Source organism: Tribolium castaneum, chromosome 3, assembly GCF_031307605.1.
Source record: "Tribolium castaneum strain GA2 chromosome 3, icTriCast1.1, whole genome shotgun sequence".
Taxonomy (NCBI): Eukaryota; Metazoa; Arthropoda; class Insecta; order Coleoptera; family Tenebrionidae; genus Tribolium; species Tribolium castaneum.
The window spans coordinates 10,120,078-10,146,427 of NC_087396.1; the positions used below are offsets into that span (position 1 = coordinate 10,120,078).

At 32.6% G+C, this 26,350-nt stretch overlaps 1 protein-coding gene across 2 annotated transcripts in view; it reads left to right on the forward strand.

The window, feature by feature from the left end:
- Positions 1-26,350, forward strand: part of Ser (Serrate) — a 118,232-nt gene that overhangs the window by 58,268 nt on the left and 33,614 nt on the right. For both annotated transcript variants that reach the window (XM_008198074.3, XM_008198075.3), the window contains exons 3-6: positions 13,036-13,090; positions 17,454-17,708; positions 20,542-20,602; positions 22,220-22,353. In XM_008198074.3, coding sequence (XP_008196296.2) covers positions 13,036-13,090; positions 17,454-17,708; positions 20,542-20,602; positions 22,220-22,353 — 505 coding nt within the window. The remainder of the gene's footprint in view (positions 1-13,035; positions 13,091-17,453; positions 17,709-20,541; positions 20,603-22,219; positions 22,354-26,350) is intronic.

Consider the following 26,350-nt stretch of genomic DNA (forward strand, 5'->3'; position numbering starts at 1 on the left):
ATAACACCACCCATTGATCGGAGGCAAGGCCGTTTCTGGAGTCGAACAAGTTTAGAAACGAGGCATTTACTAAAGGTTCAATTTAAAAAATCAGTCATTTACGAAATTTTTATTTTGAACACTTAACTATAAGTAGAGACCGGATTTTTTATATAGGTGTAGAACAAGAAATTAGGTATTAGAATCTGGTAATTTAGGACGCATTTTACATTAATTTCTCCAGCAGAAAAAATAAAAACAATTTACAAAAACAAACAAAACAGAATGTGTTTTGTAGAGATCTTAAAATTCCCCACTGCACAAAAAATTTCTAAGAAGTTAATTAATCGTTCATCTTAATTGTTGTTTTGTTGTAAAATTAGTCCTTTTTTTGTAAGAATTTATCTGAACCTAGAAAATAGAAATACATACTAGCAGTAAAATTAGGCACCTCTAACAGTTTGTCAAGTAATCTTATAAAAATTTGTACTTTTTTTACAAGTTCAGCAGCTTTAACAAGTGACAGACCTACTGTTGCTCATTTTGTTATATTATTTACTAAAATGTGGTTTTGCAAGAGCTCGAGACAATTTAATGTACATTTAGGGCCGGTTTACAGAAAGTGAAATTAAGATTTAAATCAGAATTAAACTAATTCGAATTAAGTTGCCATTTAAAATGCATTGACAAATATAAAGTTAATCGCGATAAAAATTTAATTCCAATTAAAATGTTTGGTAAACCGGCTCTTAGGGAAATTAAAGTTAGTTGCAATGGTAAAAGTTAACAACGCGAATGGACCAACCAAATTGTTTCATTTTGGTCACGTGATCAGTTAATCACACATTTATGTGTGAATTAAATTAATCACGTTTCTATAAACCGGCCCTTAGTATTTACAATTGAAAAGTAGAAAAATTAAAAATTTTTATAACATTCTAAGGAAGAAACTAACTCTAAGAAACTAAAAAAGATGAAAAACATTACAGAATGAAAAAAAATCTATAGAATTGGAGAAAACACTAATAAATTAAAACATTACATTCTAAATAAAAAATCAAAACACTATGAGACTGAAAAGCTAAGAAACTTAGAAACTGAAACCTGAAGTACAGAAAAATTAAAAAACAGTGTGATTACTGTAATTTTATAATAGTAAAATCATGAAAAACTGAAAAATTTGCAAAGTGAATATGAAATATGTATAGGAAAACTAAAAAACTAAAAAATCTATGTGCTTAAAAGTCTGAAAAGCTAAGAAATAAAAAATCTCTCTAGATGTAAATTTTACAAACTACTAAATTGAGAATTTTTTTTAAATACATACATAGTAGTCTGTATTACATACTAGAATGTAGTTAAAAAAATGAAAAAATTGAAAAATATCTAATTTTAAGTAATTAGGAAGGAAGCACTAGGATGTTTAAAACACATTTAACATACTACAAGTCAATTTAGGTACAGTGGAACTTTGTTATAACGAACAACCAAGGGTCTTCAGTATTTGTTCGTTGTAACTATAACCGATCGTTCATTCTAACCTAACGTCGTTTTACCGAGTCATTTTCAAATTAAATGAGCTTTAAGTTTGAAATAGAAACAGGAAATAAAGTATTAATCTATTTTATATATACATAAAAAAATGTTTTTACTTAACATTATCATTTTTGTAATCTTTCTGCAATATCTGAAATGTTTATTGTTTCATAGAACATAACAAAAGTGCACGTCCGTATGTTATAAGTTATAACCGAGACGTAGGCCGCTTTTTTATCTAAAAATTGGAGTTAAAAGCAAGTGTTCGTTGTAAGCAGAGTTCATTTGTTTGTTTGTTAAAACCGTACCAATTTGTTACTATAATGTAGGACTTTAAAACTTTCAATTTTGTTTATTATATCCGACTGTTCGTTAAAAGCCGAGTTCGTTATAACCGAGATCTACTGTATTTAGGGAAAATAAAAATTGTGCCAAATATTGACGTTTTTAACAAAACAGGTTAATTCGATTAAAAAAATATATTTAAATATTTCGGTTGAGGGACGTTTTCTGATTTCGATTTGTATGTTATATATATTCCAAACAGTGAAGGAAGGATCCATTTTATTTTTTGCAGCTGTTTAAAAATTTTTGACTTCCTTTGTCGCTTTTTTCGAAAACTCGTTAGACTGACATGGCAATTGCCGAGGTGTTGCCCTTTCCCTGCACGGAGGTAACAGCTTGCGTGAATCGGCAGTTTTTTCGTGTAGGTTCTGTACGGCAGCACCATTACCAATTTGAGTCCGTGGTATAATTTGCAACACGTTAAGTCCGGATTAACGCCCGGATCGTAAACGAAACAGACGAACATCGTAGGATAGCTAGCCTACTTTACGAGCTGATCGCTAAATTACAGCGCGAACCCTGGGAACGTTGCTCTCGTAATTAGACACTGGGATGATTCTTCTTTTTACCTCGCCATTGAAGATGGAGAAATTAATAGCGCCGCTGGTTCGGACGACGGCACTAAATCAAGGATTAATATTAGCTAATTACGGATGAAAATCCATGAAGCGTCGTCATTGGCAAGGGGAGTGCTTGTGAAAATGTCTCACATTCCGTCGTACTGTTTGTTGTTGTAATTGGTTTCGTGTTTCCTGTTTTATATGAGAAACTGAATACTTTGTCCATGATTTTTTAGACGTTTGTGGTTGGATGTATTAAAAGTGTGTACACTGGAGAATGGTGTCGTTAAACCGGTGACCTTTTCTAATTCGGCCGTTCTTCACATTCTCCCCATCCAATTTTCGACTTTCTATCTATGTTATTCAATCATTTCACCGTTTCGCACAGTTTTCAGCTTGGGCCGATTTATGGATGGCCGTTACAAAAGCTCAATCAGTTTTGACAGCCCGGTGAGAGGCAAATTAGATACATGGCCATACGTTAAAAAGGAACGACATTTCTATTTTCATTAGTTAAAAGTTTTAATGAGCTCTTCATGAGACCTAGAATAAATAACATTTGGGAGTTTTTGCGTTTGCACCAATTTAGTTTTTTGCCATTGAAGACACAATAGCGCAGGTCGGAAGTGGTCTTGATGAAATAAAGTCGCTAGTTCCACTTGTACCATTTGTTATGGCGTGACAATATCCTTTGAAATCCACTAATGGGCGCACAATTACCAGATCCAACAAAAGCCGAATAAAGTGAATAAGTAGTTCGGAAGAAATGATTTAAATTCCTAATTGCATACTTCCGACAAGGCTACAATGCCCCAAGCAAGACAGTTTCGTCATCGCCTTTTGACGGAACTAATACCTCAATAAAAATTTCATCGGTCAACGGTTTCGATGAGTTTTCAACACAACTTTCATTGTTTACGTAAAGGTCCCATAGACTCACTCCGAGGCCGTTGGGCACGCTTTAGTATTATGTACACAGGTGCATCGTTCTAGTGTGTAAACACGGCTCGGCTTTCCCTTGCCATGCATGAGAATTTAATGTTTCGCGTGTTCTGCATATTTGAAAGTGATTTTTCTTACATCAGAAATGTATCTCCTGCAACAACTATTCATTGTTAGGGCTCGTTGTTCGCATCTGATAAATTGCTCCAAACGCCGTAAATTCCAAAAAAGCCGGCTAAAGGCAGAATGCGGAAAAGCGCACAGATATTCGAGCTTCCGGTGATGAGGCGGAAGAAGATACGGAGAGATTGCAGCCAAGTGGAGAAATTATCACGCTCGAACGGGCCGAAGATAAACCAATCGAATTGGGCGAGATTTTGATTAAATACATCTCATTCCCTTTCGAAATATTTTTTTCTTACAAAAAACCTGTCGCAGTTTCAATTATCTAAGTCATCAATAGAATATTCTTTCTTGGTGTTAAGTTGAATAACGGATTAGGATGCCAATAGATTTGTCATCTTCCATAAGCCGGTTCCATCCGCCTCTTTCAATAATATTAATTCGATGCGGTCGATCATTTTACTGGCTGTCGTCGATCTATACAGTGGACTTTTCACTAGCGCAACAAAAATCCATAAATAATTTCAGACCTTTTCAGTTCGAAAGTTGGCCAGCGACCAGATTCATAAATTAATCTGTAATTAGTGTGAATTAATGTTACTTTGGATTTGTTCCGACTTTGAAAAATTGTCGAAAACATAAATCATAATGACGCACCTTATTCACATTCGATTCGCCTTAATATTCCGTAAAGTCATTAATTTTTCAGGTATGGAAACTGAATATAATTCATTTGAGTTGCATTGTCTCTAAATTTTGCAATCGCACGAAATGGGGGTGAAGAAGGCCAAACGCCCACGCATGTGCCTCCTTTCCCATATCGTTCCATTGATCGTTTATGGGCTATTGTCGCAAATCTGCTTTGGAAAGTCATTGTCCATTTCACTTAATTGTGCTCATTTCTTATGTTCCCATGACACTGTCACTAACAAGATATATTTTGCACAGATTCTTTTACAAAATTCACACTTTTTCTTGATTTAGGCACACTTTCTCCGAGACTAAACGAATCGATTTGGAAATTGAAGCTGGATGAATAAGCGTAAATTTGGCCCCGGCAGGTCATCCATCACGATTAGGACAGAATATTATCACTCTATTAAGCCAATATAAATAAATTCTTTAAACCACACACGCAGTCCAGCGTGTGACGAAGTAAGTTTTTGAAAAAATATGTACCTCAGGGCTACGGATATCTAAAGGTTAGGATATGAAACTACGTACAAATCGAACCTTCCCGTCCTCGGTAGTTTCGTTAATGCCGCCAGAGAGCGCAGTTGTTCCATTACCGTCTAAGTTTTCAAAGCAATGTATTTGATGAAATAGTTGTAACACATAGAAAAAAAAATATAGGCAGATAGAGAATTAAATTCTCAATAGCGGGAGATAAACATTATGCAAAAATTTTATCGTAAATTAGGTATACTAAAAAAAATTAAAACTTTTACCAATTTACACTTTGCCCCATATTTATCAAAACGCCGCGAATACGGTTACAGATGTAAGAAAAATGTTAAGAAGAAAGTTGTAGAGAATTAAGTTTACTACAAAAAAGTCTGCGAGACCATATCTTTATCTTCAGCCATTAGTGCCCCAAAGTCGTTCAAAAACGTCCAAGCAACAAATTTGCTTCATTTTTCCGGTGGTAAAGTTATGTATTGGAAAGTTAATTTATACCTAAACCGTTGAAGATAGAATTATAGTCTGACGGACTTTTTTGCAGAAAATTTAATTCTCTATTACTTTGTTCATCACACTTTTTTTGTATCTTTAACTGTATTCGCAAAAATATAAGGTGGAATGATAATTCTAAGCGATAATTCTTTACACATCGTCGCATATTTATCAAAACGCTGAGAATACGGTCGGAGATACAAAAATGTGTAAGGAACAAAGTTGTAGAGAATTAATTATCTATAAAAAAAGTCCGCGACACCAAATTTTTATCTTTTACAGTTTAGGTAGAAATTAATTACTTGACTATCGGTAAAATGTAACGAATCCGTTGCTTCATCGTTTTTTAATGCCTTTAAGGTTCAAACCGTTAACGATAAAGTCTCACTGACTTTTTAAAGAAAATTTAATTCTATAGCCCTATTTACAGCGTCTTGAAAAATACGAGACAAAACGCAAATTTTAAATTTTTTTCATATTTTTTATCAAAAGTTTAATCGTCAGTTTTTCTCACTCTGTTAAGATTGTAAACTTAACATTTCTGCAATTTTTTTCAAGTAATTAGTGAATTGGCTGGATTAATTTAAAACGATTTGGCGCCAAGACGATATATGGATCGAAGCGCCCTCATTTTTACTCTGCCGTACTGTTTTTCGGGTCCAAAAAATCCTGCGATTTTGTATCTTGTTTTGCCTCCTAATTTATAGTCTTCCGTACACAGGGCCCAGCTATCAGATTGTTTATTTTGCTTGTTGGTTTCGGACGCATGCAATTGATTCTAGGATAATTAATGGCTTGAAGAAATGAATTTTTACAAATATGATTTATTCGTTGGGCATAGCGCCGGGTTGTCGCACCATCCCACCCCGAATCCAGCCCACAAGAATTTTGTCAGTCTGAAAATTATAGCTTAATTTTAATTTAAAACCGTTATTCAAACGATTAATTACAGATTTTCGGTTGGACACTTTCACTCAAGTAATTTATTACAAGCAACGACCATTAAAGGTATTTAGTTTCCTCTTAATTTATTTTCTAATTTCCTCGATGTCGCATCCTGTTTTCCTCATACATCTCCATCCAGTTCGCCCGTGGCTAATTCGTTGTGTATCCATGTTTCGGGCCCAAATCAGGCACTGATCGTGACAGCAGCTCCGTAATTATCATATAAAATCGTTTTAATTGTTTCAACCGTAAATTATAGTGATTAAGTTTAGGATCTCGCTAATAACGTCCATTTGGAGAAGGCTTTTAACCAAGTCACCGTAATTACATGTTTGGTGTACATCGCGTATTTGTTCACGCATAATCGATTAAAACTATATTGATGGTATCGGGGCCTTAATGCATTTTACATTACGTTTTTAAGTAGTAGTTAAACGACATAGAAATATACCCAGACATGATGACTCGGGACAACAACTTAAATGCGGTGTAGCAAACGCGACTGTTATTTTTTGACGTGGCCCGCCTCATCCACAATTTTTTTACGCATCTCTACCTTATGTATACTGCTATTAAAACCGTTATCTACAAGACGAGACGTTCTCAGATCAATCAAGATTGTTGCGAATCACCGTCTCTACACAGAACACCCTGACAACGCTTAACGAGGATCTTTTGGGAACGCACTAAGCACTACTTCAAATGGCAGCAAAAATAAAAAACAGCATTTCTCATTTGACGTTTGCTTCTATTTTAGATTCCAGTTAAATTAGAGAAGCACTTTCTGAAACAGTTAAATAAACACAATACTAGGGTTCTTACTACATCTTATTCAACTGTGTTCCAGAGCTAAGTTAAATTTAATGTAATTTAAAATTGTAAGTTGTTTTTCAGAAGACGACAATTGTAATTCATATTTGTTAGTTGTTTCAGAAAGTAAATTGTATTTATGAAAGCGTAAATTGTAATTCAGAAAAAAATATTTTATATTTTACATCTAATCTTTTCTTAAATACAGCTAAAAAAATTATGAGTTACAACTTACTCTTCCTGAAATATATTTTACAACTTCCGAATTACAAAAAATGCTCTCTCAAATCAGATAATCAGATTTACTGCCTTATTAGTAAATTAAGAGAGATTCAATTTGTAATTTCTTTATTTTTGACTCTCTCATTTCTTTTAATTCTGCTACTAATGACAACATAACTTGAGCTCCATCTCTCTCCAACTTCCATATAGATATCGAAGCTTTCATTTTTGAAATTATTATTTCTATTTTCATATTTCCTGTCTGTCTTCGGTTGTATCTTTTAACTTCATTCCCAAACAATGACTAACTTTACCCAAGTCTTTAGCCTCCTCTCCTCTGTTCACTGTCATTTCTTGATATAGTTTCAGATATTGATCTTCTAAAGGTTCAATTTCATCGACAGGTCTTCAATGTTTACCTTCTGGGTGTTTCCTTTCTTATCTTGCATTGTCATTTTCAAGTATACTGAACATTCTGAATTTCAAAATCTTTTGTCTTAAATCTTCTGCTATTTTTTTTTCGTGCGATGACTGACTTTGGTTCACTTTTCTTGGGGATTTTCTATCGGGAAAATATCTAAAAATTTCTTCATCTTCGTAAAATAAATCTTCTGCAGCTGAATTAATTTTCTTATTAATGGCAATTCTGCAAATATACCATTTCTTGATTTCTTTACAGCCTTACTTTTTCACCCATTAATTTGTAGAAATTTTTACAATATCCAACAAAGAGTAATTTTTCTGATTTTGAATCCCATTTAGTTTTTTTTTCTTTTGATGAATTTGAAACTTGTAGAATGTACATATATTTCAAAGGTCAAACAGTCACAGAATAAAGTATTCTCACATTAAAAAAATAATAAGAAAATAATTTTGCTTAATTTTTTTTATCGAAGATATCACCGAATATAACTTCCACAAATTAGCGATGTAAACTTGGGAATAAGGTGCTCAAAAGACGCACACTTCTTTTACATTGCCTTTTTTTGACGAATTTTTCAACACTAAAGTGGAAATTGAACTCTTATGTCTCAGAAACTATAAACATTCGAATAAGGCAAGGTGAGCTTTTTTGACTTTTGTGAGGTCTACTTTAACCCTTTTATATCTACAACTTTTAAATTCACCTTGTATAGTTGAATGTTTCTCAACCTGTCCAGATTTCTTCTGGGGTATGTTTCTTAAAACTTTTTACGAGTAATTTCTCTAGCGTCATCCGTATGTAGACATTTTATTTTGCGATCTGTTTCAACTACAACCATTTTCTTGAAATTTTTAAATTTTTCAAAAACTTCAGACCTATTTTTAAAACATTAGCAAACGTTTTTCTTGTAAGATCGTCATTGAAAAATAAAGTTTTCCACCAATAGAATTTATTTTCTAACCTTTCTTTAGCCTTGAGCACTGATTTCTTTTGAAACTTATTCTGTTGCTTTTTACAAATATTGCATTCCCCTTTAATATCTTCAAATTTCATACCATGAACATAAAACGAGCCTCTTCATACCCAGATTGCTTAAAGTAATCTGAAATTCTATTACGACTTTCTGAAATACTGTTACCTGATCTGAATTTCAAGTAATCTTTTCTTAAATCAAATTTGCTACACTGAATTACAGTTGATTTTTTCTAAAATACATGTTACTAATTTGAATTTTAATTTAGGTGTAGAAGTCGTAACTTAATTTAAATCAATTCTCCATTTGAGATGGTAACTCTAGCAATTTGCAAGTTGTTATTAGGATAATATTATAGTTAATCTCGAATTTTTGGTTTGTTTGTATGAAAGGAAATCTGGTGAAATGAGTTGCTAGACGACTCTTCCTGTTCAAAACCATAATCAGTTTTGACGTATTATTAATCGAGTTTCCGATTCTAATGAGGGCTTTGTTTTAGTGCTCGTATCTTCATTGTTCTTAGGGAACGTTTAATTTTCAATTTATTTCCGTAATTAGGTTCTCTTCAATAACATAATTAGTAGAAATTTTAAGTTCTTCTTATAAGCTATGCGCCTTTTATTTTGGAATTGGGTTTCTTTGTACGCTAATCAGGGGCAATTTTGACAATCATCGTGTAATCGCAGCCGACCGCAGGTGAAAATTGATTTGATTACCAATTTAATTTCAATGAGGCGCCCACGGAAATACAATATCATCAAATGGAACACAATAAGCATTGCATTCGTGCTTACATAATTGATATTTGAGTTGGTGTGAATTAAAGAAATTGTGAAATAAGCGTAGGTAATGCAGTGATTTGATTCTGGCCAGACGACGAGAAAAATCATTGGAACCAAGTACACACTAATTGAAGAAATGGAATGTGTGATTAATATTTAATAGAGTAATGCGAATGTCACACACCTTTCTTTAAACGTAACCGCAGATAATTTTATCCTTGAAGTGGTAACCCGTGTAATCTACACATGATCTTGATTTATTTGTTATTAAACTAACGGTGAATGTGTTTTCTTGTCGCAAACACGGTTGCCGATTCGGTTCATTGGAGACATTGGGAAAAATTCGTGCTTCACCTGTCGAAAAGAGCGCCGCTTTTAGAAATTCTATTATTTCCGGATGATATCTTTAAGAGGAATCCGGTGCCTCAACACACCCGATATTTCAAAACACTCAATGGGATGTCAATGTGGGCAACAATCTCACGACATCAAATAGTCCGTTTAAGCGCTCTCATAATTATTAACGTAATAATCGGTCGTTGACGACAAATAAGGACAATATTATGGGAAGCCTACATGAATAAAGCATCAAGATGGTACGGAACAAATTGCATAAAATCAATCCGATGGACGTTATTTATGGGCGATAATGCCATAAACGGGTTGATGGAATACGGACGCCAAGTTTGTGGTACGAACGAGCGAAGTGAAGGTGCTGCAAACATCCAAACAGACACTTCTACATTTGCAATGTTTAAAATTCACTCCAAGTGTTTTTTCTCAGAGTGTGTGTAGCTATATTAGTCATTTACGAGTAACTGCATTCAGCGTAACCTTTGCGATTGATTTATTTATTTTATTCAATATTTATACTTCCAAATGGAGATATACATAATACATTTGCAATATTAAATACATTGTTTCTAAATTACATAATAATGGAATAACTAATAGGCTGGGTGCATATACAGGGTGTAGGGAATGGTTTAGCAATAACTTGTATGTACATCTGTCATGATCACACGAGTTAAAAACCCTTATTTTTTCAAAAAAATACATACTTAAAAAAAAATTATAACTCACTTGTTTGGAGCCACTGTTTATTAGCAGTTTTTTTTAACAAAATGTACATAGTGATGCATGGACATCTTGGGATTTTTTAAATAGTGTTGCTATAGCATGTTCATTTGTGTGAGAGGTTCGAGTGCTAGTTGTGACATAAATTTCTTTTAATTTTTTTCTCTGCAAAATTTAATAACAAAAAAAATTGAATAAGAGGAATTACGGTATGGACCAAAAAGTTAATTTACCTCCCTTGTTTTGTCAATAATATTAAAATTTACACTATATGTTTTATCATTCCAGTTCGGCATTTCTCATTTCATTTCAAAACGATGTTCTGGGAAAACTATTCATCTTCGATTTACACAAATTTTGCTTAATCCATTTGTTTTGTCATTCCTTATCTTCAAATTTAAACTATTTTCTAAGACGCTAGCTATTTTACTAACTAATGCAAATGCCACTAATGTTAGAAGGATTCTTATAACAGAACATTTTATCAGATTACAAAAATATTTAGGTATTAATTAATTAGTATGCTTTAACATTTGTTTTTTTCTTTTTGTTTCTAAATCCAAAAGTTTCATTCTTTTTTGGTGTTCTTTAATATCTTTTTTTGTCAGAATGCACTGTTCTTTTTTTTCTTTTTTTTTTTTCTATTATCTCCGTCTTTTTTCTTGTGTAAAATTCTTCCTTCTATGGATTTTCAGTTATTTCTTAGTTTCCGGGCCATCGGAGCTCTTACATTTTTTTGAAGTGTATTTGCTTCAATTTCTTTTTCTTTTTTATGTGTTTCTTCTTTTCTAGCTTCCTAGTTTACAATGCAGAAAGTACTGATTTCCAGTAAAAAAATGATTATAAAAATACATACTTGTATTTGAACACCATTATCTACTAATTCTAAGCTTTGTTCTTCAATCTCTAACACGTTCTGTAAAAATAATTTGTTCATTCTTCAATGTTACTAAGTCTGCTCATCATAATTAAAATATTAAAAAATTGGTAATTTTTTCAAAACTCGATATAATCTAATACCTCTATTCTTCAATGTTTTATGTTAGCAGAACTAGAATTTTCTTCTACTTCAATGTGCTCATTCTGCAAATGTAACTCAACATAGTTTAGCACCCTCCCTATATGGATGTCAAAAGGATTTTCTAAACTTTTTCTGATGGTCCACCACCAGTACCCTGTAGATATTTTTATTGCTTGCTGCTGTTCTTCTTGTTTTTCTTGCTTTATTTTTCAAATTATCGAATTTTGTTTTAATTTGATCTAAACTTCTGAGCCATGTTTTTTTGAATTATTGATTTCATTAAGCAACAGAAGCTTTTTCTTCTTCTTTGGGGAAATTGCTTCCTCGGTTATTTTTTTAGTCTCTTGCATTATATTCAGCGTAAGCACTAATCTTTGGACACAGCTTTACAGACACACACTTTGTCATAGACAATATTTAACATAAACGTCTACGTCTGTTCAAAAGCGGTACCAAAACGTTAATGTCTCCGTTTAATCAAATGTCCAATTAGTTAAAAATGAGGCATTAGCGGTGTATTTATGAAATCGGACCTTACATAACAGAATAAGACGTAACTTAATTTTATACGAAACAATGTATGGGATATCAAATCATTTTTTTTTTGGTTAGAATGAATTAAGTTAAAATATACAGTGTGAGCCTGTAAAGGCCTGAAAAAAGTTTGTGTCGGGTGCTTTGCTCGATCAGTTTAATTCGATCTGAAGCACTGGTATTTTTTTCTCGTTTTTCGTGGTGGTCTTGTAAAACGATGTCGGTGAACTCGATTATTGTGTTGTCGAGATTGGTAGTGATATTTCACGTGGAATAAATGTGGATTGCTACCGGTAAGTGCGAGAGGCGCTCCGGGTACGTGCAGAAATCACAAAGAAATCGTCTGCCGTTCTCAGGCACGGACATTATCCGTTAAATTGAATACATTCCTTCACGGACGAGGAGACGGTGGCACTTCGCCACCTTGCCACGACCAAAAAGCCCATCAACAGCTCCCCGGAGGAAACTTCACTCGAACCAAAAAAGATCCGAGCTTTCTACTTTATTTTTCATCAAACCGACGTAAATGTTTATCACGACTATCCATCTCGTGGCGTTTTGACGGTTTTGACGTTACAGATTGTAAATAGAATAGGTACAGGGAACGGCGATGCTTATTAAACGTTTTTATAGAGTCCGTGCTGCTGCAAGCGGAATGAAATTAGTGTGAAAAAGCAGCTAAAAATGTTCTAATGAGCGGTTAATTGTTAAACGCTGAATGGACGGCTAATAAACGTTACACTTCACAAGACACGATGTATAATTTTACGATTAGACCCCCACAGGTTGATAAATTGGATGGGATGCCACTTGGGAACCGTGCGAATTTTCATCAGACGCGAGTGAAATCAAAATTTTCCTTTTCCTAGATCAAATTAAACATAAAATAAACACTTTACTCGTGTCAAAACCGGAAGCGATAAAGCACTCAAACTCGCATTATTTCCTTGTCGTTTGATCTTTACGTCTAGTTGTTCTTTAATTGTATTTAAATGAGTTAATTTGCTAGTCCAGGAGACTCGAAGTTTCAATGACAAACTCATTACATTATCAAACTGCTAGCCCTAATTGCTTTTCTCTTGTTGCAGAGATCCTTCACCCTCATTCTTCAGGCTGTGGACCATAACAATTTTACATTACCTGGTAGGTATATCGGTTTAAAAAATTCGTTTTGTTCAGTGGGCGTTAAACACCCATTACTGGAGCGTCCTCTATCATAATAAGGTGTGCGAGTGCATCTTGACTTATTCAAGAATCTGCCCACACGAACTCACACTTTCTACGAGTGTTCGAGTGATGTTTTCCCAATAAAACTAATTAACCTACTGGGTGCTGACACTTCTGCTACCTCAAACAAAACCGATTCAAAAGGTTGTTACAGACGACCACGCACCGTTTTAATTTGTTTGGTACAACTCGAAACGGGCACTCAACACCTGGAGAAAAAACAACATCACGAAAGAAAAATTTACTCGACTGACCACCGGTCAAATTTGAATTTACGAGCTCCAACAACTGAATGTTCCGACAAGGTCCGCTAAAAGTATTTTCTACTGTATCTCAAAACTAATTATTAATCAGCGTTTGCTATTAAATTCTCTTTCATACATGTGAATTTAATTAATTAATTAAAAATAAAGGGTGTCTCAAAATTAGCAAATTCCAAGTTTAGAGGGTTGCAGAGAATCACTTCAGTAGTCCAAACATTAAAAAATAAAGATTTGAGACTTCCTTACAAAGATACATTGGTTTGAAGATCACTCTTTGAATACGGTTTTCTTCAAATAATGTAAAACAATTTATTATTTTTAAGAAAAATTACAAAGAAAAGAATGCAATTTTTTTCGAGAAATTGCATTTTAAGAAATCCAAATTCAAAGTGCACCTGAAGTGCGTCTTTAAACCAATATATCTTTGTGGGGAAGCCTTGAATCTTTATTTTGTTTCTATATTTGAACTACTAAAGTGATTCTCTTTAAGGCTCTAAACTCGGAATTGGTCAATTTTAAGGCAGCTTGTTTGTATTAGGTAATATTAATATAAAGTTAAAAATATTAATAGTCATCTCGATCCTTTTTCTAGAACCATGGACTGATTTCTTTTTACTATGAGCCCAGTGACAATTTTGTTACGTATTTTTTGCATAAAGTAACCATCGTTTGTCCTGACAAAAATATTTTTTTTGCAATGTACTACAGTGATGGACACGGAATTTTGGACGCTTCTGTCATTTCATTGTCAAAAGGTATGGAGTATTCCGTTTATGCCAAGGAAATGTCATAATTTATTAATTATCTAAATGTTAAGTTGTTTTTTATTTATTTTAACAACACGTATTTTCGATAACTTAAATTATTGTGTTAACAACTGGCTATTCGAGTTATCTTGTGTCATTCTAAATATAAATCAAGTGTTACTTATACCGGGTGCTCAAAAATCGGCGCACCAACTCAGTGGTGTGTGGAAGAGAATTACTTACATATAAAGGTAAAAATAATTAAAAAATTCTTTGAATTAAAGTTATTGATAGATAACGAATTTTAATTAAATGATATGTGGCAACGTTGTATAACAGTCATGATCGCAACAGCATTTGATCAACAATAAAAATAAATTATTTTTGAAACGGTTTCCTAGGAAATAATTCTCAGTGTTGGCACATCTACAAACCGTGATTTTTTTGCTGAATTTTGATTTTTTTAAATTAAAATAGCCGTGAAATACTGATAGGAAATTTAAAAATAATTATTCATCGTTTTGTTAGGGAACGATTACTTGGTGTGAAACATGAAAACATTAAAAAATAATAAAAACTGAAGAAGTTAACACAATAAGTTTATAGCTGCAGATTTTTTAAAACACAACTTTCGGAATTTTTTCAAGATTTTTTCCGTGATCTACACTTGCTTCTCAACAACGTACCACTGAGTTGGTGCGCCAGTTTTTGAGCAGCCTGTATGATGTTTTGTGCAAAAATACCCAAAAAACTATTTTTTTGTTTTATTAATTATATTTGAGGCCAGGTTATATTTTTTACGTAGAATCTTTTGCACAAAATAACATTCAGAGTTGTATGTTTTAGAATGACTTGAGAAATAATAGATATTTTTTGAGCAGTGACTTAATGTTAATTAATTTAATATTAATGTTAATGTTTAATTAATTATGGAAAAACATTACATACCTACGTAGAAAAAAATAAGATACTTAATATCATGAAACACTGTTTTCTGTGTTACAGTATTCGAGATACAGTAAAAATATGCTAATAACAGACTAACCCTGTATAATGAATGAACATACAAAAATCCTTGATGTAGTTAATAGAAATTTAATATGATTTTCGAAGCATAGAAAATAATTTTACTTTAAAAGACAATTTTTCTTTTAATATACCTTGAGTTAGAATTAGAATATTTTAAAATTAGTCCTTTTTAATTTTTGGGCGACAATGTATCTTTGCAAGTAACTTTAAAATACAAGTAATTATCATAAATCAGTATTGCAAAGATAAAACGGTTCGATATATTGCAAATGGTTTGGATAAATATACAGTGTGTGATATAATATAAAATTATCCTAAGACTGGAGGAATAAATGTGTAAATATAATGCAGGAAGATCGAGAATTGTTCAAAGTCGTTTAAATTGTTGCCAAGTGTGGGTTAAATCTTGTTAAAGTTACAAAATTAAACACATAAATGATGATTTGTATTTAGACCATGGAATTATCAACTTATCGATAGTTTTGAAAATGCAAAAAATTCCAAGAAAATGAAAAACAAAGTGGTTAAACCATTGCTATAGTTAATAGAAATTTTATGTTTTTCGAAGCACTTATCACAGAAATTATTCTTACTACAGTAAGACAATTTTTCTTTTGGTTTATCTCGAATTAGAATTAGAATATTTTTTTTAATTTTTGGACGAAGGTGGGTCTTAGATTTGCAAATAATAAAAAATTATGCTGAAACTGAAAAAATGAATGTGAAACAAAATCCAGGAGGATCGAGAATTGTTCAAAGTAGTTTTATTTGTTACCTAAAGTGGGTGGTTCATAAATCAGGATAATAGTACAAAATTGAGCACATAGATGATGATTTTTATTTAAACCAAGAAAAAGCTATGCTACTAACGAAGAAACAAAGGAAGAGCAGACTACCATTCGATATCTGAGAAACATCAGAGTAGCTTGTTTAAGAGGAAGGGTTTCAAAAAACTGCTAAAAGGGATTGTGAGTTTCTTTAAAAATGTGATAATTTGGGAATACAAGTCTGCAAGAAGATTAGACAATTACCAACTTATTGATAATTTAAAAAATGCGGAAAAATCTAAGAAAATTTACAACGTGGCTAATTTCCAACGTTAAATTTTTGTACCGTCATTGTGATTCCAACAAAAAGGGGCAACATACCAAAACCAGTAAAAAATGATTTGCGGAACTTAACATAAATGTGTCAAGTAGACCGAACCAAAATATCGAGACTCTTTAGCATGACATGATAAACCATTTCAGCAAACACCGAAAAGGACAAATTAAGATTTAAAAAATCAGATTAAGTGGAGACGCATTGAATAATGAACCAATAAAACAGTTTTTGTCCGAACATTTAGTTGTTAAGTTTATGTGTTTTAATTGTTCGGCTTATTGGTTATTGCAGTGTTTATTATACCAGGTGATCAATACAAACCCGAACACCCATACAAAATATGATTATTCTATCTTTAAATATTCCTGCTGCTTATAAGGTGATGTTAAAATATTTTATCAAAAAAGTAAATTAAGAATGTCTCTAATATCGGAACGATAGGTGATCCCCTTAATCCGTGCCACTTACGGCGCTTATGAGTTTAAATTAGTTGTATTAGAAAACAAAATGTGCATGTTTTCATCATGAATATCAGTAATACACAGTGATCAATATCATGCTTTCTCCTAACTGTGCTAATACTACTTAGGTCCATATCAGTGGCGTACGCTTTATCTCCAACATAAATTTAAAAAAAATATTTCGAAAATGGTGATTCTAATTTTTTTTTGTCGGTCTATTTAAAAATCACGCTGTAGAGCAAAGAAAGCTATATTTTGTATGGGTGTTCGGGTTTGAAACTGATTACCCGGTATGCAGTAATTAGTTGTCGGAGAAAAAAAAGCTTCTGATAAAGAACTTTGAGTTTGTTAGCGACTCGTCCATGTCCAGAATTAAGCCTTCCTCTGCGGTGCTGTTAATACCCAAAAATCATCATTTACATGCGTGTTATTATGACCAACCCCTCCCACTCCCGGCGGGTAGCACACGCTATAGAATAACAACACACAGTAGGCCGCAGATGCACCGCTTTATGAATGGAGAACGAGACCGTTTACACGATTGTCCCGGGGGTGTGCGCGATCGTTGTTGCGTGGGCAGTCTTCCGATTCAATCACGAATGTCTTTAGGCAAGGACGTTGCTCGACACCACCATCCAAGCTTCTGTTCTTCTTTCATGATTTATTTTTTTTACAGCTACTAACGATATCATTGAGGAAGCAACGTATTCGGGGATCATCGATCCGAGCCCCGAGTGGCACACCCTGAACCACAGGGGTCCAAAAGCCACGCTCACCTACAGGGTGCGTGTCAAATGTGATAGTCACTATTACAATGCCACCTGTACCAAGTTCTGTCGACCGCGTGATGACAAGTTTGGGCATTATATCTGCGACGCCAACGGCGACAAAGAGTGCATAGAGGGCTGGAAGGGCGCCACTTGTGATTTCGGTTCGTATCATTCCATCAATCACCGTTGAACACGTTGGAGAAAAAATGGGTGCACAAAATCATAATTAATTATTTTTCAAGGTTTTGTGGACAGTTTTTGTACATTTTTTCAGAAGAGATAAGAGCGGCAAAATTATGGAATACTTAATAAAAATTGTTTTTAAACTTCACAAAATTGAAATTTTTTCATCTTTTGTTTTTTTTTTTGGTTTTTGGAAATCTCAATTTTTTAGCCAATTTGATAGAACCTTTTAATTGTTGAAATGAGAATGTTTCACATCTTTCGAAACAACGTAAATTTCAATAATAACAAAAAGCAAACACACAATTTGTTCTTTCGCGGAAAGATCATGGATGTAGGTAAGTTTCAAACGAAGTCTTAACTTTTCTACACCAAAAGTATTTTTTGTGAGAAAACAATTGGATATTTGTTCGTTTTAAAAAAAAATTGTTATTTCGTTTTCTAAATAGACAACCAAATTTAAAAGGCCCTGTTTCATCAACTGAATGAAATAAACAGTTGAAAACAATGGTTATTATGATTATAACATTCGTTTCTATGGATTTATTATACTACTACTTTTACTTATTATACTTACTTTTGTTGGTGAAGCCGGGACAAAGAATATTATTCCGGAGGTTGTTTATAATTTACATTATGAACAATTTCTGGACTGCTAGGAAAGTTTATCCATATAGGTATTATTACTGCTAATAAGAAGTTGATAGATGGCATTATGAAAATTGTATTGTAATTGAAGATTTGACTTTTTTATTGTTAAATTATGTTTTTTCATTGATATTAAAATTTACGTTTTTCATATTTTGAAGATTTTTTTTCGAAAATAAGTTTCTATGGTAATGGAACATTTAATTTTTTGATATTGTCATTTCGACAATTAAAGTATCTGTCGATATGACTAAAAAATAAAAATTTCCATTAAAAAAATGCTAGGTAATGACGTCATTACTTATACAAAACAGTAAAAAATTTCAAATTTACCTGGGAATGTTGTACTTTTTAAAAAGTAAATTGATCTGTTTGAGCATTTTTACCATAACAAGATGTTTTTAGTTTTATTAAGACTGTTTCATAATTTTGTCGTTCACTGTGTACATACAGGCTGATTCTTTTAGGGCCTACATTAGAAACTTTTTAACTTCTAATTCCTGATTCAATTATTTTCAAAATGACTGAAGATCCCAAGATACACGGTATTGTGCGTGCCGTGCCAACTTTGAAATTCTTCTTTATATTTATTGCAGTTTTGAAATTGCGTTTTTAAATCAAAGTAAAATGTATTGTAGTTGTTAGTATATTAAATTTGTCATTGTTTTTGACATATGGCAGTTTTTGGAGACAAAATTTTTATTTGCAGGGTTTCATTCAAAACATTACTCATTTTGATTTTTTTACATTCCATAACCGAATATTTAATGAGTCATTTATAATTTTTTTTATCAAATGCATCAATAGTCAAAAAACAATATTTAATTATGGCTTACTTTTTAATAGGTATTACTTACTAAAAACTGTGCACTTTGTTAGCGTCCATTGTGGTGCAAATAACGTTCTTTTCGCATTAACTTTTATATGAGTTATCATGGCAATAGGTTAATTATTTGCACCATAATCGACGATAAGAAACTGCACAGCTAATAGTTATTATAACTTTTTTGGTAATTATTTCCAAAAATGTATGAGACGGATGTAAAAAAATGTTGATAAAAGTTTCCAAAAAAATCAATATTTTATAATTGCCTTGAGAAAACAGGATCATTCTGTTATAATCATTTTTGATTATCATTTTCAAAAAATCGTACTAGCCTTGCAATTTGATAGTTGACCATTCTGAGATTTTAAAAAACTCTCGTGATATTGTGAATGAACCTCTTCAAATAAAAGTGTCAAAAAAATTGACAAATCTATGTCAAAGACTATGACAGAAGACGCACTAATAAGTAGGGTAAATTTTACTCAATTTGAAAAAGCGAATTCGAAAATGCAGTAAAAGTATATATTATTGAGTCACATCACATGCACTGCTAGTCCACTTTGATCCAAAAACCTGTAGCTGTGCCAAAATTTCAACCTATATTTTATACTGACCGTACAACAAAATAACCAAACAAATTACTAATATCACTGAAAGTACTTTTAAGTTAATCGTTGAAAGATAACGTTTTTTGACATTTAATATTAACTATTTAAAATTTTTTCTGCTTTTAATAAGTAACTAGTTGTAAGATTTGCCAACATGGAGAGTAACTTTGATACGTGGTTACCATTTAAAATTTCAAACTTGTCTCCAATTTCTCGCAGTTCCGCATGTTTTGAGAATAATTTAATTGAATCGTGTATATGGACGGTTTGAGTTGTGTACAAAATTTCCTGGCTATATTATAAATTAAAAAGTTTCTAAAAAAGGTCCTAAAAGAATCACTCTGTATAGAAAGAAGAAAAAAATTTTTTTTGGTCACCATAGAAATCAAAATTTTGTTTTCAATTCTTATCTACGTATGGATCCTAGAGTGGCGAGTAGGTAATCGTTTTTGGATAAAATACAGAAATAGGTAATACAAATTCGAAAATGTTATCTAAAGTATTTGCTTATGATTTGTTTGTTAACAAACAAGTGTTCAGCTTCTTGAGCATTTTATAGGAATATTCATTGCCACGAGTCGCATCAGAGTGACATATCACGCTCTACCATCTCAAGGGAAGAATTTACTCCTTCCTCGTAACTGTCAGGCCTTGTTATGCGCTCATTATGGTTTTGTGCACGCGACTTTTTCCCATCGCGAACAATTTCCTTACTTGCTTCTGTTTCAGCTGTGTGTAAACCCGGCTGCCATCCCGTCCACGGCAAATGTGATAATCCCGGCGAATGCAAGTTAGTATTTACTTTATCTCCATTATTTACCAACTTAACATCATTTCCGTCATATCAATCTCCTTTAATCTTTGAATGGATAGCCTAATTAAAAATTGTATAAGGAAGAGTTCCAAGCGAAAAAAAGCTTCACAAATCCATCATGTCGTGGTTTCCGCGAGTCCAGTCTTTCTCACGTATCCATCCAATTCCATACCTAAAACTGATTTATTTCTTCAATAATTGACGTATCTTCTTTATGTTAGATACAATTTATCCGACAATTGATATAATTTAATCTTGTAGAATCGCTTTTTCCGTTAACTGCAATAAATAAGAGATCCGAGCGAGTTACGTGATGACGTGATCCTCCTCTCAATTACTTCCTCCATCAAGTCATAACATTTGGAACTTGCTTAATTGATAGGAAAGTCGCGTTTGAGAGAGCTAATTGCACGGATGAGACCCAATTTTATGAAATAAAACGGGTTTTCTGATTTGATTACACCAGAAATAAATAAAACGGCTGCTGTTTGGTGCAAATTGAATTGGGATCGAGACGCTAAAATATCGACATTTAATAATTACGTTCAAGCTGTTGCGCCGCAAGCACATGTTGCATTTATTTAACTCTAACTTTATTGCACTGTCAAGACTCGTTTTATTTGCAGCTCCAACAATTTAATTAATTTGAATTATCCTCAAAAATGACTAACACGTCTGACCAGCTATGAAGGTTCAGATTTTTAGATTTTGAGCTTGTATTTACTTATTCATTATGCAAGAATTTGATGTGGTGAAGTCTCGCTACATTGAAAATGTCAATTATACAGGGTGTCTTAGCTAAAATTTTCGAGCTTAATATCTCAGTTATTTGTGAACGGATTGTTATGAAATTTAGAATGTACATATTTTAGGAGGTGGTCTTTCAATTAGGGGCAAAAAAATGACCTCAAGTTAAAAAATGAAATTTTAAAACACATTTTTTTTATTGAATATTAAGCCAAATTGCCGTTGAAAGTTATCGTGTCTGCAGCAGTTGGGCGAAAATTACAGTTGATGAATTGTGTTCGAGTTTAAGTAACACGGTTTCGTAACTGCACATTTTTAGGCCCCTTTCATAAATCTGATACGAATTTAATTGTCGGTTATTATAAACGATTATATTTCGTTGTTATTGATGCCAGATACCCGAAGATTATATATTAACTTCTGTTGTATTAGCAGAGCTACGCCTACTGCTTTCTTTTGTAATTAATGCCAGAACGGATGGGCTCCTCACGGCTTTCGATAAAATCTAAACGCGGTCAAAGAAAATTATTGCTATGGGCGTACACATTGCAAAATCTCCAAGGGTTCGTTTCTTGCTCGAGCGTCGAAGTCTGTGATACGCTCAGCGCTTTCGCGAGGGCAAAGCACACAAAATGACTCCTTTTTTAACGCAAATTTCTATTTCCGTCCGGCCTATTAACGTTGTTAGAGATGGAGGTGCAAATTTGTCACGGCTCTTACCACAATTGCATTATTGTACCGGGAACGGAAAAGCCGAGACGAGGAAAGGTGGATTCGCCACAAAAAACTATTTATGTGCATTTACACGCTCTTGAAGGATTTTACACGGATTTTATGATTTTACAGTTGCCGGCCTGGGTGGCGAGGCGATTTCTGCGACCAATGCGAACCCTATCCTGGGTGCAAGCATGGCTACTGCAATGGGTCCTCCTGGCAGTGCATTTGCGACACCAACTGGGGCGGCATCCTCTGCGACCAAGGTGGGTTTCACAAATGAATTTTTTTTTGTTAGTAACATTTAAGTCTTCTTTTAATTATCTGAATCCTAGATTATAAATACTATTTTAAAACACGCTTCCCATAGCAACGTCTTTTAAATTAAAATGTTCCAACAAAAAAATTCTGAATAACATTCATACGAAAACGCTTAAAGTTCTCGGGTGTCTAGGTATGCAACGAGCTTATGCAAGTCCTTGAACTTGAAGCTAAATGATCAAAACTTTGGAATACGACAAAACCTATTTTTCATTTTGTCTAATGGTAGATTGAGAAATCTAAGCAGAAGGCAAAGTAATAGTTTAATTAACTTCTCTAAAATACATAAGTTTCTGTCGGAATATGTTAAAACTGTAAGCGAAGTTCAAGAATATCTGCTTCCCATTCCAAGAAAAAGCTTAAAAAAAACTGAAACTGAGCCGACGTACAATAAAGTCAGCGAAACGAATACTTAAAATGTAAATATTCATAGTAGTAGTACTGGTAGTACAGTAGTAAAAGTTCATACTACTTCATATACAGGCTAAAAGTTAAATTTATACAGAAAGTACTCGTAATAATCACACAGAGTTCAGCGTTTGCTATTAAATTTCTTGTGAATTTCTTTCAACATTCTTCTACAATTTCTTAATATTAATTATTATTAATTAAAATTAAAGCCCTGCAAGAAACCTATAACTTTTTATGTACATATTTCAAAATTAATATAAACGTAGTTTTAGTTATACCAACAGTTTTCTACATAAATTTCGCACAAAACATCATTTAAGCAGTGTTTGTTTTACCACGACAGTTCGATTAATTAATGTTTTCATATTTTTAATTTAATTAATAATAATAATTGTAAGGAAGTGTAGAAAAAAATTGAAAAAATAACAGAGAAAATAATAAAACATTTTTAACGAACACAGATTTTTAATAGTTTATGTGATAGAGATTAATAGTTCTTGTGATAGAAAAATAGTACATAGCAGACTCACCTTGTATATACACGGTTAAGCAACAGTATGGAACCAAGCTACTTTACTACTACTTTACTTTTGGATATAATTATTTCGGTTTTTTTTTAGTTTTCAAGTTATTAATTTTTTTTTCAAATTGCACCCTACAACGGCATTTTTTTTTGGTAAGAGATTATGATGTAAAAATGACTTTTAATTCCATATTATTTTTTAAAATAAATTATAAAGTTAAAGTTGTGTTCCAAGCTCATTTCGAAGATTTTTCGGACTTAACCAAAGTTGTTGTATAATTTGACGAATTAATTTACTGGAATAAAAATATCTGTGGATACAACCACTTGAGCCAAGTTGAAAAAAAATTTGGAGTGAGCTTTAAAAAAACTACTTGTTTAAAAACAGCAGATATTATTGCACTGGAAGCCTATTTTACAGAATAATCTTTTATCAGAAAAGTTGCCGTAATGCCATGCTCCTATTTAAAAAATGTTTTTTGAATCATTACATAACTAAAAAGAATTAGGGAAGAAAAAGATTAAAAAGTGATCACATTTTTAAAGTACTTGATGATTTTAGGGAAAATACGCTTGTTTCCGTCCATTTGCCTAACACTATGTCCATTAACTAATACTGAAATTTTTCGTCGAATCTGAAGAGATATGAAGATGAAGAAATTGATTTTGAATAGTTTATTTATTAAACTAAAAATCTGAAATAAAAAGAGTCAAAACCGTTACTAAATGACTTTTAGATGTCGGGGTGTAAAAAGACTTTTGATTTTCTAATTTTATCTAACATTTGATGTCGGCTTGTTAATGTAAAAATTAGTCTTTTAAAAAATTAAAAATTTAATTAAAAAAAATGAAAATCCAAAGCTTCTGAATCAGAAATATAACGTAGTTTATCGAATTAGTTGTAAAACGTGTAAGATAATCAAACAAATTTATACTGAACATTTTAAACAAACATTATTAATGAATACTTAGAATAAAAAACTACCCAGCCTTATAGCTAATCATGATAAAGAAACAAAACAGGAATTTGACTTTGATGGTGTTGAAAATCTTGATGAAGAAAGGCATTACAAAAAGTCGTACATCGTATTCCGAAATGTTTCTTATCCAATAAAATAAAAATATTGCTATTAATATTCCAAATCATATATTGCTAAACTTAAAAATAGATATAAAGTAAACTTAAACTTAAATAAAGTAAAATTTAGAAATTCCTTGTTACGAAGAAATAATAAAACGTAAATTATGGGTTAGTGCGTTTAGTATTTTCTATGTTTAAACAACAAAACTACATTTTTTTTGTTCGTTACTTGAAGTTGAGAATTTTTAATTTTTTTTTCAGAAATAAGTCTAAAAATAAAAAACTCGTTTCCAGACTCCAAGTGGAACTTGATTTTTTAAATGCATAATTCTGTTCTGAGGATCATTACGTATTTATTAGTCACTTCTTTATTTATTGTATTAATAATTTGTTATCCTCAAAAGAAAGAACGGGCGTGAGAAGAGGGCTAGAAAGCTCCATTTTTTATCTTGCAAAGTATAATGTTTGGTTAATTGCCTCCCCCGTGCATACACATGTTGAAGGGTTAAATCGCGCAATCCGTATTAGACCCCATTGTTAATTTAATAACGAGGGTTGAAGCGACCGCATGATCAAGTGCACCATTATCCCAAATCACAATCCATGACACCCCTGTTGCTCCATTTTTTTAAACATAGTGATGAATGGACACTGTGGTCCCTTTAGGACACTTTAGTTTTTTTTCTGTTTTGTATACAACAGTTGTACAAGGGCGCATCTGTCGTATTCTCATTGCTATTATGGTTTTTTAACATTTTCGATAACAAAGACGCCGATTATTCGTGGTGAAGTTTATGTTTATTAAGTTGTATGGAAATGACAGATCGCTTGCACGCTACATTAATTTTTTTTCGACGACAGGAACGTTATTATGTAACCACAATTGTATTATTCTTGATCTACACGTTTTTGAGTCGAAGTCAGCTTCATGAGAAAAGGTTGTTTTTGAGCGGCAATTAAAATTAATTAATAGCGCGCAAAGAAAGAAGAATCGTAAGTTGCGAGTAATTGCCACACATGAATGATTTCAAATAACATAAATAGTACAGAAAGAGTATTAACGATGCAAGAAATACGTAACGACGTGTTAATATGGACTGCGAAAAGGCGGTAGGAAAAAAGTTCATTAACACCACGTTGAATTACACGTGGTGATCTGAAGAATTTGGTTATAAATTGAGTATTAATGGCCCCGAAAACACCTGGAAATATTGGAAGTATAAAAGTCACAAGATAATAAAACAGACAATTATGGCAGATGACTGAAAACAAGCCAATTAACTTCACTTATTAGAACCAGGCGGTCATTACGTGACCTCGCCAAAACAGCTAATTTAGTTTGTTCCAGAGTGTCAAAACCCGCTCCGGAAATTTGTTAAACGCTGACCAGCGGTCAAAAATTTTAATTGGCCCAGACGGGACGCGTTTCCTCCCAACAAACAATTTTTTTCGCATTTCAACACAAAAACCCGTGCCGTTATGAACTCGCGATTTATTACAGCCATTTTGCACTCTGGCGGTATGTTATTATAAATTAAAATGATATATATTTCGAGAGCAGATCACCTCCGGGTTCCTTATAAGTAGAGACCGGATTTTAGGAAACCTTTCTAACACGCTATTTTTAAGGGCTTTTCTAAAAACTAGAAATACATTTGTTTTATTAAAAATGGAAATATTCGACACCCTTTTTATTGTTTCTAAATTCCTAAATTGAATCGTTCTATCCTAAATAAGTTTCAAACATCATACAGTTGTGTTTAACTTTCCTTATTTAAAATAATAATTTTTCATTAGTATCTACTTAGTTTAAAATCATTACATCAAATTATTCAGTTTCATAATGATTTTATTTTACATGTAAAGATTTTTGTTTCTCAGGTTTTCAGTATTTCACCTTTTTACATTTTCTCAATTTTTCAGTTTT